The following is a 19,941-nucleotide window of genomic DNA, read 5'->3' on the forward strand; positions in this document are numbered from 1 at the left end:
GCAGATGTAATAAATACTTCTTGACTCGACTTGATTTCTTGGTGCCCTTTTACACCACTACAAAGAAAATGGCAGAGAATGGGTATCTCTAAACAAGAGTGAATAACTGAACAAAGTATTTATTTAGAGCTCGGTATGTGCAAACCCCTGCTAAGCTCTAGGGATACAATTATAAAAGACAGTCCTTGTTCCCAAAGAGCTCCTACTCTAATGGGGGAGACAATCCATATGGAAGGTTTCAACTTCAAGTCAAATGGAAATTTCCCATGGTCCTTAGAGTACAGTAGCAAAGCAGGTGTTCATGCCTGCTTCTTTAATGTCATTTCCACTTTATAAAAATGCAATTAATTTTTGAGGCTGAACCATTTCACAATGCCAAAGACTTTGGTCACCAACGGTCTCCAGAAACCTTTAATGATCCCCTACCTACAACTCTGAGAATGCTGATCTAGAATACTGTGATCTACTGCAAACCTGTATGACATGTTAACCCAACACACATATCAGAATTTGAAAAAAGCCCAGCATTACCTTCAAGACAGCCTATCCTTGGGATATTAGATATAACAACCTGTGAGAGGGTGGCAGGGGTTGGAAAGAGAATCAACAACTAAGTTGAATTTTCAATCATTACTCTCCCTAAGCATTACTTAATATAACACCTTCAATACTATATATGATTACATAGTACACTGTAACCTGAAGTTAGCAACCTTGTTGCTCATGTTTCTGAAAGAATTTTTAATATAGGCTTAAGTTCGCTTCACTTATTGACTCCCCTTCATATAAAAGAGCCCTGTATGACCCTGGCAGCTCTCTGGGTTTCATTTTCCTTTTCTGTAAAATGAGCATGTTAAACTAGATGGTCTTTAAGACCTCTTTTCCAATTATGACTATGACATTCTACTTCTGGAAGACTATGTAGATTTAACTTTGGCAAATAAACAATAAGTGAAATGCAATAAAGTTTCAACCCTGTAAGAAGAAGAATATAGAAACTAATATCCATATTTTATAGATGAGAAAAATGTAAATGATTTGCCCAAAATTAGTCCAAGGTGAAATCTTAAATAGGTAAAAATGGATTTGCCTCAACTTCACATTGTCTTATCTTCTCATTTTTAACCTTCTAATTTGGTATTGATTTTTATATTTTCTCCAATAAGTCAATGATTTTGAAATTATTCCCACATGAATAAACAGTCATTACCTGCCTATTAGAATACAATTAATTTCATTTGTGGTGACATTATTCAGTGTTTGCCATTTGTGCCTCAAATGAAATTATAAAGTATAAACCTCACCAAGTGCTATGAATTCTTACTGTTGACTTTCTTAAAAGAAACTTCATGTTTTATTCTAGAGGAAATAAGAGAGCCGCTGAAGTTTCTACATCAGGGGAGTGCTATAGTCAGCCTGCATTTTTAGCATATCAGTTTGACAGCTTTATGTATAGAGGACAGTTGGTAGGAAGGAGAGAGTAGAAGGGAAACCAACTGAATAGTCCAAGGAGCCATGTGGAGGGCCTGAACTATTGTGGAGGCTGGGTAAGTGAAAAGAGAAGAGGTAAGACAGATGTTGCAGAGTTAAGAGAGAAATCAGGAGAGAGAGACTGTCAGGATCCCCCATCCAAGACCATCTCTCTCTTTTCATTGCTCTCTTTTTACTATTAGGAGACACTGACTTCCAGAGCTAAGGCCCAGCAAACAAACTGCGCCATGAGCTTGGCATAACAACAATCCTCTGTGCTCACCCCCTGGATGAACTCTGCTGCCACAAAATCACAGAATTGTTTCACACCAGCTCCAGGTGGTCTTTGAGCTTGGCCAAGTATCTGCAGTAACCACATTCTGGTCAGGAAACCCTGCTATGAATCAAACTTGCCTTTGTTGCTGCTACCCGCTCACTGCCATAGCTACAGCTGACTGCTTGTTTCTTTGTCTGGCCACTACTATATGTATCAAGGCTCGGCAGGGGCCTGCTCAGTCCTACAGGAGACCCTGGAGCACGTACCTAGTTTCCCTCCTGTGTTGGTAAGCAAAATGGGCTCTTAGCACTCAGTTCAACCAAGTGCCCTTGAAGAGTTTGGCTTTTGTTTCCTTTGATTAATTGAGTCTTACTAGGTGCTAAGCCCCAGGCCCAAACCCCTATTAGGTGTGAAGCCTATGTGGGTGTGAAGCTCCCAGGGTACTAAGGGGAGGTGCTAACTCAAGAGCCAATCACAGGAGCCTAAGTTCTGGTCATTCAGATGATGCTTGATGATGTTTGAAATGGTATAAGAGAAGACAGAGCTATTTGCGCAGGGTTCTCACTCCTGGTGGGTGGAGACTCCGAGCAACTGTAGCTAAGAGCCCTCCAGCTCGTAAACCCAGATGTTGGGGCTTTTTTAAATTCTGGTAACTATGAATAGGGATTTGAATCAGAGAAGGTCTGTCTATGTTTGTAATTTGTTTGTATTTTATTCTAAAGTTCATGGTGTTGGCTTTTTCCCCTGAACTAAGTGAATGATGTCTGTGTGCTGGATTAAAATAAACTTGTCAACCCCTTAATGTTGCTGTCCTTAGTTAAGCAGATCAAAAGAACCTGGGCTTTTGCAGCATGCTGGTAGCATTCTTGTTGTTGGGCTTGTTTTGGTCTTTCACCCCCACAACAGCTGCTAGCCAGATTGTTGAAACACCTCCTTTCAATAGAATAAAGAATGCCTTTTGCTTATAACCACTGTTAGCTGCGAGAGAGGGGTAGGGAGAGAGGGGTAGGGAGAGAGGGAGAGGGAGAAGGAGAGGGAGAGGGAGAAGGAGAGGGAGAGGGAGAGAGACAGAGAGAGAGAGAGAGATCTGAAAGAAAGGGGGGGGGTGGGAATAGGATGGATACACCCACATCTGTGGTTAAATACATGGATGATTATACAGCAAAGGTGTCTGAAAAGTGACCAGAGAAATAAGAGAAAAATTAAGAAAAAACAGTGACACTGACATTCAGACAGGTGAAAGTATCCAGATGAGGAGGGTGGTCAGCAACATTGAATAGAGCAGAGGTCAAGAAGGATATGGACTATAGAAAGGCCTTCAGAATTAGCAGTTAAGAGGCCAGTGGTAACCTTGGAGAAAGTAGTTTCAGTTGAGAAATGAGGCTGGAAACCAGACTGTAATAAATTGAGAAGAGGCAAGAAGTGTAAGCAACTTTCCTAGGAATTTGACTGGGAAAAGGAGAGATAAAAGATGATAGTTTGAGTGGATGGTAGAATCAAATGGGAATTGTTTCTTGTTTGGTTTTGTTTTAAAGATGAGAGACCTGGTATGCTTGTAGGCAGCACAGAAGGAATAATCTGTCAGCTGAGGGAGATCAAGGAATAAGCAGAAAGTTTAGCCTTGGTGAGCAGTGCATCAGGAACTAGAGTAAAAGAAGAGAGGATGAGTGATGAGGCCAAAGAGATTGTTAGAGAGTAGAAGAGGGAACTCACAGAGGATGGCAACTTATTTTTTTCAGAAAAGTATGAAAGATTATCTGCTGAGAGGAAGGTAGGAAGGGTGTCATGGAAGGTTAGAAGACAGAAGAGAAGGTTTGGAACAATCTCTATAGGAAATGAAATAGAGATTACATTAGAGAAGAAAAAAAAAAGGACTGAATTGCCATGCAACAGTGAGCACACAAAAACTGAGATTAGACAATGTCAATTAGTAGTGGATCTAGTGAGCAAAGTTTTGTTAACTTCCTCCAGGACCTTTTAGCAGCCAAAATACAAACAGTAGAGACTGAAACAGATAATTCAGGGCTGGGGTTAGGCACGGCAGGCTTGGTGATGAGAAAAAGAGCAGAGGAAAGTGTCAAACTGAACTGGTTAACTATAAAATTAAGATAGAATAGGAAGAAAGATCTTGGGAGAATACAAAGTTTAGGTGGCACACCAAACTTACCCTGATAAAAATACACTACATGCTTCAATAATACAAAATAATTTTCGACGACATGAAAAGTAGTACTGCAAAGCTCAGATGTGGTATGGTTACTACAGACTGTGGAGGTGAAATAAGGAAGGACTCAGGGAGGACATCTGAACTGGGATTAAAAGATTTGTAGTGCATTAACAGAGTATAGGGATACGAAAAGGGAGGAAGGAGAAAAGAAGGATGAGAGGGAGAGGAGAGTGAGAGGAGCAGGGAGAGAGGGAGAGAAAAAAGAGAGAGACAGATAAAAGGAGAGGGGAGGGATAGACTTCAGAGAGGAATTCTCTCCACCAGTTTACTAATTCAAATTAGAGGCTGCTATGTAATGGCGTTTTAGAGTTGCCTGGGACACTGATTCCTAAAATGACTAGCCCAAGGTCAGTCAACAAGTATTTTTTGAGAAGGCCCAGGGCTAAGTGCTGGTTACACAGTAAACATGTTACCAGAAACCAAGAAGGAAGCAAAGAAAAGCTGGGCAGCTTAGAAAACAATGTGTAGTATTTATTATATAGGTTTTCTTGAAACGGAAATTTATTGTTTCATATTGAATCCTCTCATATGGTCTTCTGTGTACATGGCAATGTTTTTTTTTTCTTTTCTCATTTAGTATGTAAGTTTAAAATTAAAAACAAAATTACCCAAAAAATGGTATCAGAGCCAGGCTTTGTAACTGGTCTACTTGGCTCGAAGGCCTCTATTTCTTACACTCCTACACCACCCATAGAGTGTATGGAGAAGATTAACAGAAGATAATGCTGCAAAGGCAGGGTAGAATCAAGATTATTTTAGCAGGCAAAAATGGGCCAGCAAAGATTTTTGAAGGGGAAAGACAAGACCCTATCCAAGTCTTTCCCTGCTAATGCCCTCAGATTCAGAAGCCTGATGATCTAGCGTCAGGAGCTGCTTTTGTTAGTGTTCCTGTCCTGTCCAACTCTCTGAAAATCGCATTGGGGTTTCCTTGGCAAAGATACTGGAGTAATTTGCCATTTCCTGCTCCAGCTCATTTTTCTGATGAGGATACTGAGGCAAACCGTGTTGAATGGGAAGGATAAACTGTGAAGACTTCACAGGGTAAAAATACAGGGGTTACACTCTTCTCATATTTCTGAAATAGGGAATGTCTGAGGGAGTAGGAGAGGCTTGGGATTTAACCTTGTAGTGACTAAGCTAAACTTCTAGAACATCAGGGCCCGAAATTCCCACCCCCCTCGGTAACCAAATAAGGAAAGGGTCCCTGTGACCTGCATTGAATGAGGCTGAAGGAATTGCCCCCCCCCATTTCTTCTCCTAGACGCCACCCCCCAGTAGTTGAGTTCCGGATAGGGAAAACCTGAACCGACAGGATCAACCTTGGTCCCCTAGTCCTCTGTCTAGTTTTTCCATGCCTAGATTATAAGCCCACCTCCCAGCCAATGGTGAGAAAGGATAAAGGTGGGCAGGAATCTTTTCATTAAGAGTATAAATTAAGGCAGCGTTCCCTTTTATGTCACCTCCTCCGTTATGGAGGGGTGCCCAAATCTTGCAAGGTTTGTAAAATAAATTTACCTTGCTTCTCCTAAAGATGTCTCTCCTATTATTTGAAAATTCTATCCCATACAGGGTTAAGTGACTTACTTGGGGTCACACAGCTAGTGAGTGTCTGGGGCCAGATTTTAATTCACAAAGATGAGTCTTCTTGACTCCAGGCCTGATGGGGTACAGTCTCTGGGAACCCCCTTGAATCTGATGGAGTACAGTCTCTGGGAGCCCCCTTGAACTCTCCTTGAATCTTCCCACTAGATCTGGCCTTCACCTGAGGCCAGGAGCCTTTCATTATCTAGGTAGGCCCAAATCTCTACCTAGCCTAGCCTTCTGTTGTCCAGCTGCTTCCCAACCTTGATCCCATCAAAATCCCATTCTCTTGTTTCCTAGAATCTGACCTCTAGTCACCCCAGTCCCGTAAAGATCCTCCTTAGACTCCTTCTCGAGACCCTCCCTAAACTCTAGTCACCCCAGACTACTTGACGACCCCTCAATCCCTCCCACAATCTTTCTGTACATAATCTGCATCTTGCCTCCATGAAGGCGCTGGGTTTCCATCTAACTCAGATGGAATCTGGCCTGCTTATGAAAACGAGAGTCAGGAAAGGTGAGATTTCTTAAGACAACCCAATATAGAGAACCTGTAATAAACTTGTTTTTCCTTGGCTGAGAAGACTTGAGTCAAATTCATTCAGCAGGAACTGGAGTGTCAGTATTTTGGGGTCTCGAGCACCCCTCAACCCCAAACCTCATCAGGCCCACTCTAGCCCTTGTGCCTGCATAGTCAGGAGACTTGGGTTCAAATCCTGGCTCCAATATGTAATTTTTATGACAGAAAAAGTACTGGATTTCAAGTCAGAGAGCTAGAGTTCAAATCCTGTGTGACCTTGGACGAGTCATAACATCACCTAAACTTTGCATTCTTCCAAGATCCTTCTTCCTACCCTAATTGTAATACGTTGAGAAGAAGAGGCAAGAAGTGTAAGCATCTTTTCCTAGGAGTTTGTGAAAAGGAGACACAAAGGATGATAGTTTGAGTGGATGGTAGAATCAAGTGAGAGTTGTTTTTTGCTTGGTTTGGTTTTATAAAGAAGAGAGACCTGGTATGCTTGGAGGCAGCACAGAAGGAATAATCTGTCAATGGAGGGAGTGAGATCAAGGAATAAGCAGAAAGTTTGGCCTTGGTGAACAGTGCATCAGGAACTGGCGTAAAACAAGAGTTTCTGGGCCAGAGTTTCCTCAAGTGTAAAATGAAGGAGATCCACTGGAAAGACTTCTCAAATTACTTCTGATCCTAACTTATGAAGCTATGAATCTTGGCCCTGACACTTTTTGACTTTTATGACTATGGATGAGAATAGTTCTAACCCCTGCTCTTGAAGCCTCAGTTGCTCCTCATTACCTTTTGGATCAAACATAAACTCTAATTTGACCTTTCATAATCTGGCCCTACCTAACCTTTCCAGGCTTGGTTGTATATTGCTTTCGCTTGATGAGGGTACAGTCTCTGGGAACCCCCTTGAACCTGGAGTAGAGTCTGTGGGAACCCCCTTGAGCCCCACCCTGAATCTTCCCACTTGATCTAGCTTTTCATGCTAGCCTAGCCTAGCCTTCCAAGGTTTGGTTACCTCTGGATTGCCCTCTGGCTGTTTCCCACCCATGATCTTGATCAAAATATCTATACCCTAGCTCTCTTATTGTCTGTATCTCCAGGTAGCCTTCAGCTATTTCCCACCCTGGAGTCTGACCTCACCCCAGTCACCCCAGTCCACTCTAAACCCCTCCTCTAATCATCCCAGACTACTCAAGTCCACCCTAGATCCTCCCTCCTACAATCTTTGTGTGTATAAGTCTCATCTTGCCTCCATGAAGGTGCTCAGATTCAATCTAGCTCAGCTCAGATTGATCTGGCTCACTTGTGAAAACAGACATCACAAAGGGTGGGATTTCTTAAGACAACCCATTATGGCAAACCCTTAATAAACTTTGTCTTTTCCCTTGGCTGAGAAGGCTTGAGTCGAATTCTTTCGGCAGGACCGGGTGTGTCGGTACTCTGGGGTGTCAAGTACCCCTCAACCCCAAACCTCTTCACCCTCATAAACTGGTGGCTTGCTAGCCAAACTGGTTTTCTTGCCATTCATTACACATGATATTTCAACTCCCACCCCCATACCCTTGCATAGGCAGTCCCCTATATCTAAAATGTTCTCCCTCCTCACCTGTACATAGTGGGACTTCTGGTTCCCTTAGAAGTTCAGAGAACCTGCCACCTCCGTCAAAAAGCATTTCATGATTTCCCTACTTTTCAGTATGCTTGAATCACTATGTATTTTACACATATCCTAAATTTACTTATCTATGAATCCTTGGTCTCCCTAGGGGAACAAGTTCCAAGGTCAGGTTTTTGCATACCCCTAACCTAGAACAGTAATTGATACACATAATATAGGTGCTGAATATATGATAGTGATGTGCATTATAATTAATCAAGCACACCTACGTAAAGTCTCGAAGCACTTCTCCTGATTCAGGAAAAAAAAAAACGAGAGTAGGACTAGGCTGGGGTAAGCAAAGTTAGCAGTAAGAAATACTGAAGCAGGGGTTTTTTCTGTAAATATTCACCTTCAGTAATAATCATACACAATCACATAGAAATCCTCAACTGCTGCATTAGCACTTCTTTAGTCTTTCAAACACCTTGCTGCTACATTTTCCCCTTTGCCCTTCACTTCCTACCGCCCTAGGTAAACTATCTTTCCTTTCCCCAAAAGAGGAAATTGTTGACCTTGAACATAGTTCACTGGAAGTAGTGGTTCAACTAAATTCCTATAATCAAAGAGTGATTAGCTCTTTTATACGGAGAATTTGCATCTTTAAATTCCAAAGAGGAGTGTCACTTCAACAAGGTCTAGAAAAGAAACTTCAGAAGGCAGGGAACCCCTTATCTGAACTCTGTTCTCTCCCCCAAGACCTAGTACCAAGGTTGGCACCGAACAGTGGCTCAATCAATACACTTTTATAGCACAGTGTAGCAACGAAACAAAAGGAGCAGCTAACACCTGGGAAATCATCAGACACTTTCTTGTTCTGCCTGTCATTCACTGAAATTGGGAAACCGGCTTGTTTAAACTACAGAGCAGCTGAGTCACAGGAGCGTGGCGGCCAGGGGCGGGTATGAGTCCCAACACATTACATAAGAAGAATCACTTGCTCAGAGACAGAAGTGTTTGCTTCAATGCTAACTATTGCACACGCTTAAGAGTCAACTATTTCCATTTAAAAAAAAAAAAGTCCTTCCGGGGGACTTTCACGTTTTGGAAGAGCTTCGGCATGCTGGGGGTGGGGAGAGTGGAAAAACACTTCAACCGCTGAGCCTTAAGCCTAAAACAACATAACAAACCGCAGCATTTAACGCAATCCTAAGCAGGGCAGAAAGAAAGCAGGCCCGTACACAGGCCGGCCCAAAGTAAGATCACAAAGAGCTGTGCATTTTCACCAATTTTTCCTCCTTCCCGGTGGAACTTTAGAGTAAGACGAAGAAAGATCTCTAGCTTTTCTTTTCAGGAAATGTTAGTGACCACCTCCGATTCCGAGCAGCCACAGGTAATAAAACGGGTGGTTGCATAGGTAAAAACAAAGATGGACTGGAGTTGACTGTTCGGGTGTTAGGTGCTCACCCTTACCAGAGGCAGTTTTGTTTGACTGACAGTTTCCCTTGGGCTGGATTTGGGAGAGCGGATCCCAAAGCAGCAGCTGCCCCACACAGTCTCACTCTCAGCCGGTAAGGTAAGCAGGCTGACAGACCCGGCCACCCCTCCCTTCCCTTTATTTCCCCTCTCCCCAACTTGCTTTCACCTTCCACCCTCTCCATATGCTTTTATCCTTTGGTCTTTCCTTCCTGCCTTCTCTCTCCGCCCAAGCTTTAGACAACTCAAGAGCCTCCCCTCACCCCCTTCTGCATAAATGAAGGCAGAAGCATGAAAAAAGGCTCTTCTTAAACATGTATGAACAATTTATCTAGAGACTGCAGCATCTACGCTCCCATTTCCTGCAGTTCTCCGTAGCCAGCCACTAGGGAGGGATGGCAGAGCACTTACCCACCGCAGGGTCCTGAATTCGGGCCGCAGGGGCAGAGTTCCCGACTGGGAGAACAAAGGCAGAACAGAAATACAAGGTGCTCAGCAGGCAGCATGCCCAGGAGAGCGTGCCCCTCTGCTCCATAGTCCAGGCCTGGCGCTCTGGAGCCTGCCCGGGAAGTTCTTGCCGTTTGGGGCGGTTAAGCTCAGGCCCCAGGGGGTGGGGTGGAGTGGCAAAGGGAGGCGTTTGCTGGAGGCTCTGGGTGAGTCTGTCACGTGTGGCCTGAGTGGTATTGTTAATAGCTGAGGAGCTTAGCCTTGGGAACTACCGGCTGCCTTGCGTGTTCTAACTCCAACTCTCCTCTGAGCCTGGGTCCCGTTCTCCATAGCTGGTATCCACGCTTCTACTTCTAGAAGTTCGGGCCGGGAGAATCTCTTCATACTCATTATTGTCATCTGTCCACACAAGCATTTGATTTTACTATGTGCCGGGCACTGTGTTAAATTTTGGAGATACAAAGAAATGGAGAAACACGGTCCTTGCTCTCAAAGAGCTCACATTCTAGTGAGACGACGTGCAAAAAAAAAAACAAAACACCTTGCAAACCCTTGAGCATCTCCTGGACTTTGAAAACTGGCTAAAATACAGAGTTGGGGTGGGAAGTGTCTTGGATCTTTGCTGTTCTGTATTTAAGAGAATTGTAAGGAAATTCATTAAGAGGGTAGTAGGTTTTCTTTCTAAAAACCCTTTGAGACAAGTTAGCTACCTGGTCTAATAAGGCTGCGAATCTCCCATTGCTTAGTCTTGTGTGTTTAGTGACTGTTTCATGGTGAAGCTGAAAAGTTCTAAAGGTAACAGGTTTCTACGTTTAATTGTTTGAATGTGGAAATGCGTTAGGGGAAGAAAACACCTTCCTCTTTTCTTACCCTCAGAAAACTCTTCCGAGAAAGTGAATTTATCTCCCATCAAGGGAGACCTTTTCTTTTTTCCCTTGTAATGTAATGGGTGTTGTGACCAGTGAATGGGGCTTGGAATGGAAAACCAAAGCTTCTCAGTCCTGTGTTTCAAGTCCAGCCAGGGACATGCTGAAACAACATCCAAAATTGTAAAAATTGCCAAATTGCTTTCTCACCCGCCGTAGGATGAAAATGGTACTTGGCAACTCTCAGCTCACAAAAGAAGCTTTGGAGTTGGGAGGTGGGGCAGGAAGAGACATCTGAGCAATAAAGGCTAGGAAAGAGAAAAGAAACAAATGACAATTTTCAGAACAGCAAAATAAAAGAATACATATTGACTGATAACTAGAATTCTGGTCCAAAGATTAAACAAATAGGGAAGAAAAAGGTGAATTGGGATAGAACCCCATCATTAATGTCATTTATAAATAAATCGGGAATCTTATTCCATGTGAAATTCTCCAGTTTGTTCCTTTGTGAAATAAACCAATATAATACTGCCTACAATCTGTGAGACACAGTATATATATATATACATGTATATGTATATGTATATGTATATATACACAAAATGAATATTCATCCATAAAAGGCATAATTAAAATAGTATAGAATATTCTGTGGCTTCTTTCCTACCTCTTTTCATATCCACCAATCTATAACCCTCTTGTCTATCTAGCCCAATTGTGCCCAGGGTACGCACATTCATAAATTATAGATCTATATTTCTCCCCAAGAGGGTTGGAGGGACAGTGGCCGCATTGTTGATGAGGACAGATATGAGATGGAATCCTGTCTTCCAGTAGCCTGTAACTAGGGAGTGACCACTCTGTGTTGTAACACATCTTCTTAGTATAGTCTTTATCTTTTAGATCTTGGTGTCTTAGAAATGACTTCTAACTCAAATTGCCTTTGGTATTTGGAGTTTGTCAGTGCTGTTCTTACATAATACTTTTATCAATAACATACAAAGAAATTAGCTTCTTGACAATGCTTAGAGGTAGTGTAGTATGGTAGAAAGGTCAGTAAAGGCAGAATAACTAAACTTAAGTCCCAAGTCTCTTTCCTTACCTCTGCCCCATTTACTGGCTTTGTGACTGTAGATGAGTAAGTCATAATTTCTAAAAATGGGGTTGATAATATTGTTGCTATTCATCTTTCATTCTCAAAGGGGACCAATGTCATCACAAGGGTGATGTCTTGATTGCAGTTGAATTTAAGTCAGGCAGAGCTTCTGAAAGTCGTCAGCCTCTCTTTCCTCTGGAGACCTCAAAGTTCAATAGCAAGACAAAAGTCATGACTAGCATAGACCAGGATGTAATGAGTGACCTTGGCCTCAAGGATTCATGTTAGGAAAAAGAGGATACACATAGCTTACCCTGCTCTTCAATATGTTGGATAAAAGAAACAAGTACTAAAAGAAAAACATTACTTTTGCATAAAATGGATTCCTAGCAAAAGAAAGACCTACCTAAAACAAGCAGAAAAGTGAACCAAAGTAATTGCAGGTGATAACACTGAGTCTGACATTAGTGACATCAGACAGAAACAAAGAATTTTAAGTTTGTCTTGGTAACAGAGATTTTAACGATTGAGAAAACAACTTTTCAGAGTCATTAACAATCTGAGGCAGAAGAAAAGAAAAGATGAGCTTCCAAAGGCAAATCTCTGAGAGAGGAACAAAACACAGGGCGGACTTAGAACAACTTCAAAAAGGCTACAAAGAAAGCCGAGGAGTCCTGGGAATGTTTACCTCAAAAGAGTAAACACTATTAAGAGACTCTTTCATGCAAGAGATCCAAGAACAAATACTTTAATGAGATGAAGGAAATACCTGAAAAAAAAAAAGAGCCAGAATGAAAATCATAACGTGTTAGTAACATACTATAAAACATTCAGCATCTTGTGAAAACTATATTAGTCCTAGAAAAAGGATTATGCTACCTTCAGTGGAATTCAAACAAGGCACAGGGCCTTGAACATATTTTTTTCAGTCCAGACCTATCATTGTATTGATGTGGGCAATTCCCAGTGTGGAAACTCCCTCACCAATCTAGATCAGCAAGTTCTCTTTAATTTACACTCTGAAAGAAATGCCTAGAGCACTAAGTAGTTAAAAGAATTTTCCATGGACACACAGCCAACATAACCCAGGTCACTCTGACTCCTAAACCAGTCCTCTACCCACTTGCCTTTACACTTGCATTGCTTTGCATACAGAAGGAGCTTAATGTTAGGTGAATCAAACTAAAAAGGGCATGTGGGCTAACCTAGCTTACTACCTCCCAACTTTAAATTATTTCTTCATTATGGATTTATGTTCCTCTAAAGATAATGGACTATAGTTCTAACCTGTCAGTAAAGATAAGTCATATCAGAAAAGGTGTTGGGATCCAATTTCCTTAAAGTTCTTTATGATGAGTTTACAGGGCATTAAAAGGATAGCCTCCTCTCTGTTTCTATAGTGGGGAGCAAGGCCTGTAGACCACTGACCAGAGTGGTCCCAAGTCAGCAGTCCCTGCTTCCTCTATTACCTCACTCCTGTGGTCTACCTGAACTGAGGCAATGCCATAGGGCACAGCTAAGCCATGGGTAATGACCTCCCTGTACATCCAGTCCCTCAATCTTCTGGCCCAAATATTATCCAAGGAAGACCCAAGGAGCACACAATGCCCCAAGTCATCTCGTCATGACCAACATTTCTGATAAATTTGATGTTAGAGCCACTACGACAGCTGCTCTAACTCCTCCACTGCCCCTCTGCCCAGTTGAAGAAGGGTCTCCAGGACTCCAGCTGCTGGGGATAATGTATACTACTGAATACACAAGGATGCTATGAGAAAGTGCTTTGTAAATTGTTAAGGGCTATATAAATGTGTGCTATTGTTTCTATGTAAACAGGGTAAGATTTGAGGAAGAAAGTACTTAGAATTAGCTTGAATGCATCTGAGCAGAGGATAGGAAAATTGCCAACATTAGCTATTTTACATTCAAATCCCGTTACCAATGCCACCCTTTCTAGCTTAGCTTTTCTTTCCATCCCATTTAGCAGTCCCCCAACAGGGAAAAGAAAAGTTTTCATCCTTTTCTCCATGAAACAAATAAATCTATTGTCATGGAAATTATTACCATTATTATAAAATTCAACTCCATTTCAAGAAGCCCAAGTGCCAACTTTGCATCTCTAGAAGTGGAGGTAGGAAACAAATACTACACATAAGCACCTCGTTAAGACAGATTTGAGTTGATCATTTTTCAGGCAGGGTTTAGAAATGACAGATGTCGGGGTATGGTATGGCAAACATCATCTCACTGACCCATTTCAGGCCTTATGACAGAGTCCTAACACAGTATTTGGAGAGCTGTAGGGATTCCTTCCCCAGATAGGTCTCTGTCTCACAGGACAGTAAATTGATTGTATGTAGTTATTTTCATTCATATGTTAATTCAAGATATCTATCTGTATTTTAAAATCATCTCACTAGACATCATTGTCACTAAATTCAGCATCCTGCTAAGACTATCCATAAAACTTTGAGATAAACGTTTTCAAATATTTCTAAATATACAATTCAAATGTATTTAGAGTAGCTATGCTCATTGAAATGGAAATATATTTTTCCCAGAAGAAGTATGTTTACCCATTTTTTTCAGATCACCCAAAAAGAGTTTTCTGAGAAATCAAAAGGACAGTAAATTGAAATCCTGTGATTTTTTTTTTTTTTGCTCTAGAAATCAGGTCAGACAAAGTGTTAGTTTTTTTTAAAAGGACTGCCTGACCTTAAAACAGCTTCTTAACCTGGGGTCTGTAAACATGTGTTTGTGCGTGTGTGTGTGTGTGTGTGTGTGTGTGTGTGTGTCTATCTATGTATGTATATATGCATATATAAAACACATATATGTATATATGTGTGTATATATGTTATTTCAGTAGATTTTATTTCCTCTGTAAACCTATATATTTTATTTTATACATTATTCTGAGAAGGCATTCCTAGGCTTTGCCAAAGTGCCAAAGGAATCCATTACACAAAAAAGTTTTTTCAAATTTAAATCTTAACTGAAAGGTTTCCCCTCCATTCCAGTTTATTTTTGTATAGATTTTTTTTAAATAATAAAATGTTAAAATCTCATTTTGTTTCTTTAGACTGTATTAAAGCCCAGTTTTAACAACCCAAGATAGTAGGTGTGTCTTGGCCCCTGTATAAGTAGGTCTAATTTTCAGAAGTACCTTATTATATTCTCATCTATAATTTGGCATTGACTCTAAGAATAGTGATACAACAAGGCTTCAGTACATTTAATTGGGCTTTTTTTTTTTTTTTTGGCATTCTGCACAAAGAGATTCTAAGAACTGTAAGCCTTTATAAAAGGCTAATTTGTTATAAGCTACCCTAATTCCTACCTCCCAGCCAAAGTACTTCCATTAATTCACAAAGCTGCACATATTTCTAGCATGTTATCTTTATTTGACGTGAATTTCTCCCCACAAATCATAAAAAATTATTTATTTTTATTTTGTAAAAAATGTGGTTCTAAGACCATGCAAAGTTTTCGTAAGTATTCATTTAACAAGAAGTGGAATAACTGACTCGAGCAACATTTTTAAAAGGGTCATCACTTTCCAGCTCAAAATGGCATTCACATCAGTAGTATGGTGATACTCATCAGAGTAACAGAAAAAAAACAAAAACTTCTCTTGAAATGTTCATCTGCACAGGGGACCATCATGATGCTGTTTATGCCTTCTCATAGTGACGAACAGCCACCACATCTCCAAAGGTGAGAGTCTAGAATATTAAAATATAAGTAAGTCTTTAAATTCAGGAAAAACCATATCAGTGGTGGCTTTTTTTTATATTTTAAATTGTAGCTTAAACTATGAAGCCTTAACACTCATATGCTTGAAAATTTGCCTGAATATTTATTTAGGGATTGGTTCTCCTACTTTTTTTTTAAAGAATATATATGGTTCTAAATATTTCATTAATATACATACTGTGAGTCTCTATGGACAAAGTGAGCTGATAAATCTTGGCAGGGGAACTAGGTCAAACCAGAAAACTTAGTTATACTTTAAATGATCAAAGTAATAATAATAGCTTATACTGAGCATTACCACTAGAAAGTGTCTGAGGCAGGATTTGAAACTAGGTCATCCTGTTGACAACTCTGTTGCTCTGTCCCTTTTATCATACTGTCTAACTGAGAGAACCTGAGGGAAGCTAAGCTTTGGGCCTGATGTATCTAGATGATTTTTTCAGCTGTCTGCAAGGAAATTAATGGTAGCTCAGGAGTCATTCTTCATAAAGGAAAAAAAAAATCTGACTATAGAACTCTATTGTACAGGTTTGCAAAGCACAGTTTCCTAAATTTAATATCACTGAATTTTGGGCAGATTTTGAACACAACCAGTCAAAAATTATTTGAACAAAGATGTAGTCTTTGGAATAACATTTGGAATAGCACCAGGTGAATGTGTGATCCGTTGTGTTTGATGGTGGAATCCTGGGATAGGACTACAAATATGGTGAAAGTAATCCAAATTATTGACCTATATTTTCTAGTATATGGATGTCAAATGAAAAAAATTGGTGTTTATAGGTTATGCCAAACTCAGTTTCCTTTAGAATTTATCATTTCACATACAACTACAAATACATGTGGCATTATCTACATGAGTTCAGTGTGTCTTTGTCTTCTATCAATTTTTCTTTGATTAGTTTTCTTGAAATTTGGTTTATAATTCATCACTTTACTTAAAACAGGCATGAGGGGAAAACACATTGGAGTTAGAGTCAAAAAAGCCAACATTTGTGACCATAGTCATATTGGGCAAGTTACAGAATCAGTTCAAGAAACCACTTCAATTTCCTCATGTGTAAAATGGGCCTGATGATATTGCATTGCCTGCCAAATATGTGTAAAGTGATTTCTACTTTGCATAAATAGCACCACATAAATCTAGGCTACTGTGGTGGGACATGGGGAAGTTGGATCTCAAATATGTTGTCTATCTATGGTTAATGTTTTCTAGGTTAATGCACTCAGGTAAGGAAAGAAAATCATTACTTTTTTTTTCTTGTCCCTTTCCCTTCTACACTCAGCAGTCCAATGAGCTTTTGCATTTCATTGCAAAATAATAATGGTTCAAGCGTTCGAAGCCTATTATTCAAAAAGCACAAACCTTTATGTAATTAACTTTTTTCTGATTCTTTTTTTAAATACGTTTTTAAAAAACTGCAAAGAATGAATGAGTTCCCTCAAATATGTGTGTCACCAAAATGTTGTTGCCCCACATTATACAATTAGTTGTCCAAACTAGGTGGTTCAAAAATGATATAATTTTTTACACTCATAAAGCCACTTCTGTCCAACATAATTAGTTGGGGAAATTAAGTTCAAAAATTAGTTTTTATTTATTTTGATAGCACATACTTTTATCTTTTATTACTGAAAATATTGAAAATCAATTCTTTAAAATCATACCAATATTTTAAATGTATATGTATATTAGTGATAACATTTTCTTGCTGCTTATCAATTGAATATGTAAACTTCAATTTTTTTAAATTTAACTAGCTTATTATTCTTCTAATTATAAAACGATTACCAATCTCTTTCATATTTCCACAGTTCATTATTTAGATGCAGAATTTTATTTCATCTGAGGTTTAGATATTACTTTTTACCAAAGTCCTTTTTCTTACTCATTGTAACAATTACCAAAAGAGTAAATTTGCTATATTTAATGTACAACTGGACTGACTTCTCATCTACTACCCTATCTCCTGCATTTCAACCAATAGAGTTATGGGAAATATTCTTTTTACGCACACTAATATGTTTTTGCTACCCATGTTGCACATTGTAAACCAAATAAATTCTAGGCAGAATGCATTGTTCTTACTCACCATAACCATTTTGCCATCCTTAATTTCTCTTACAAAGTTTGTCTCTTTGCCATCCCATTTCTGAACATGAACTAGCTTGTCACCATCCAGGCTCACAACAGACTATGGAGAACAAAAGCACAATAGAACTAAGGCAACAATAAAATGGTTAAGATTTAAGCCTAGAAGGCAGCAACACAGTCTTAACTTCTCTTTAAAGGAAGTCTATGTGAAAGCAACTTGAACAACTGACTGGTGTTAGGCTAAGAGCCAATTCTGTGCTTGGCATCACCATTGCTATACTATAATTAACTATACCAATTATATCATTAAAACATGAATTATACAACCTTTCTATTAGTAATCATTTTATTAGAGTGCATATCTTACCTCAGAATTCAAAGCCTTCATGTGTCTAAAATTTAAATTCCATACCAAAACAAATAATAATTCATCTCAATATCATTTGCACTTAAATGAAGCCTTGAAATGAAACAAATTTTATAATATTGCTCACCTAATCTTCTCAAAGAGGTTGGGGGAATGCATGTTCCCTTCTTTTGAGTGTACACTTCAGAGTTTGCACTATTTGAGAAATACACCTCAAGTAGAAATTAAGGGGAGAGAGCAGAATATAGTTTCAATGGAATAGGAAAATTTGAACTAGAACTCAAAATAGATTATGGATCAAGGAGGTTGATCTCACACCGCAAGCACCAGCTGTAGGATGGAAGTCTTCTGAGTAGAAAACAATTCTTTTCAGGGCTCCTCACCACTGAATTGAAATCCCCCACAGGTAGAAATAGGTGAGGAGTCTTTAAACACAGAAATTTCGAAGTTGAAAATTCAGGAGGCGTCTAATTCAACACATATCTTCAAAACAATTTCAGATAGAGGTGTGTGTGTGTGTGTGTGTGTCAGAGAGAGAGAGAGAGAGAGATGACCAATCCAGCCTCTTCTGGAAGACTCCCATGATGGGGAAACTTCCCCTTCCAAAGCAACCCATTCCACTTTTGGATAGCTCTCCTTTTGGTAAAGTTATTTTCCTGGTATCCTAAAGTTTAAATTTCCCTTTTAACAACCTCACCCTGGTTCTTCTCTTTCTAGGAAGAAGTTGAATCACTTACTTTGCAGTTCCTATCATCCGGAGTCGTTTCATCAAATTCTTCTCCCAAGTGGAAGCTGATTTCTGTGTTCTTGAAGGTGCTCTGAGTCCTTATCACCACTTTGTCCCCTTCTTGACTGATTATCACTGTTGGTTTAGTCACATTCCCCACCTGCCTAGTGGCAAAGCCCACTCCTACAGCACCAAGGAGAAACAATACTAGTCATTCACACACTTAAATCTACTGGGCTTGCAATGAGAGCTCGCACTAATAGACAACTTTCAGAGCCTTTCCTTGTTTTTCCTATTTCCTCCCACTCGTACCCCCCACCTCACTCCCAAACTTTATCTTGGAAATAAAGGCATCCTAAGGCACAATCAGATGTTTAGTCATGTAACATGATTTTATCTGCCAAAATAACCAAAACTCTATTAAAAGAAGATAAAATCAAAATATCTGCAAGCTCTTTTTAGTCTCAAGCGGTAAACACAACCCCATCAGAAGAGTCCAGGCTTAGGAGGAGAGAGGACAGATAATAATGGCTGTATTTATATCATCTTGGTCCTTTAATGTGCTGGAAAAAAGCATAGTCTCAAAATTGAAGACCTGGGTTCTGCCTTTTAAAAAAAAATCTTCCCCACATAACAGTAGAAAAAGGAATCAGAAAACCGCACACATACATATTGTGGTTTTCAGAAAGAGTTATTCTTGTCTTTTACCTACCTAGTGCCTTCATGTATTCATCAAAGTTATGGCTGTCGGTCAGCTTCCAGGTAGCACAGAAAGCCTCCACCATTCTTTTTTTTTTTCTCCCTCTCTAGCTTCAGACAACTGAGAAGATCTGCCTGATTTTCCTGGCCCTGTGGTTTAGCAAATCCCCCCGCACTTCAGCTCCAGCTTCTTATTTGAAGAAGAGGCGGGCAAAGAGCAAGGATTAGAGCTGAAATCCCCACCCCTCCTCTGTCCCTCTTTCTAGGAGCCTGGAGATGGGGAGGGGGAATGGAATCGAGGAGCAAGGGGCCCAATCCTCTTTGTGATTGGCTCAGGCCACTGGGTCAGCAGAGTAGGGCAGGCACCACCCACCCTGCACACTATAGCCCTTATCCCTGATGGGGCTAGGCAGGGGAGGACTTGTTAGAGCTGGGGGAGGGGAAGGAAGCAAAAAATGAGAGGGGGTCTTTCAGGTTTAGCTTAAAATTTTGGCAATAGTAACACAAGGCTGTGAAAAGGAAAAAGAAAAGCTCACAATAGGATATTCAGATTGATTTCCGTTGAACTTGAAGATGGTGACAAATGAAAGCCCCATGAAGAAAATTACAGTAATGCCAAGTTTCTTTAAGCCAAAGGATGTTGGAAACTAACTCTCTCTCTCTCTCTCTCTCTCTCTCTCTCTCTCTCTCTCTCTCTCTCTCTCTCTCTCTCTCTCTCTCTCTCTCTCTCTCAA

General features: G+C 40.1%; 2 protein-coding genes across 2 annotated transcripts in view; both read right to left on the reverse strand.

The window, feature by feature from the left end:
- Positions 1-9,746, reverse strand: part of SMPDL3A (sphingomyelin phosphodiesterase acid like 3A) — a 34,533-nt gene extending 24,787 nt beyond the window's left edge. The window contains exon 1 of the mRNA XM_036767588.1: positions 9,563-9,746. Coding sequence (XP_036623483.1) covers positions 9,563-9,686 — 124 coding nt within the window. The 5' untranslated portion in view covers positions 9,687-9,746. The remainder of the gene's footprint in view (positions 1-9,562) is intronic.
- Positions 9,747-14,952: 5,206 nt separating this feature from the next.
- FABP7 (fatty acid binding protein 7) lies at positions 14,953-19,439 on the reverse strand. The gene is made up of 4 exons (XM_036767589.1): positions 19,221-19,439; positions 18,519-18,691; positions 17,413-17,514; positions 14,953-15,288 (listed from the first exon to the last, which is right to left on the reverse strand). Exons 1-4 carry the CDS (start codon positions 19,291-19,293, stop codon positions 15,238-15,240), a joined length of 399 nt encoding a protein of 132 aa, XP_036623484.1. The 5' UTR covers positions 19,294-19,439; the 3' UTR covers positions 14,953-15,237.
- Between the last annotated feature and the right edge of the window lie 502 nt (positions 19,440-19,941).

Source organism: Trichosurus vulpecula, chromosome 7 (genome assembly GCF_011100635.1).
Source record: "Trichosurus vulpecula isolate mTriVul1 chromosome 7, mTriVul1.pri, whole genome shotgun sequence".
Lineage (NCBI taxonomy): Eukaryota > Metazoa > Chordata > Mammalia > Diprotodontia > Phalangeridae > Trichosurus > Trichosurus vulpecula.

Excerpts from the sequence above, each read along its gene's own strand:
- FABP7 (XM_036767589.1), bottom strand. The coding sequence starts at position 19,293 with ATGGTGGAGGCTTTCTGTGCTACCTGGAAGCTGACCGACAGCCATAAC. Across the intron at positions 18,692-19,220 it reads TGAATACATGAAGGCACTAG|GAGTGGGCTTTGCCACTAGG; the intron begins GTAGGTAAAAGA and ends TTGGTGCTGTAG. Across the intron at positions 15,289-17,412 it reads AGGATGGCAAAATGGTTATG|ACTCTCACCTTTGGAGATGT; the intron begins GTGAGTAAGAAC and ends TTAATATTCTAG.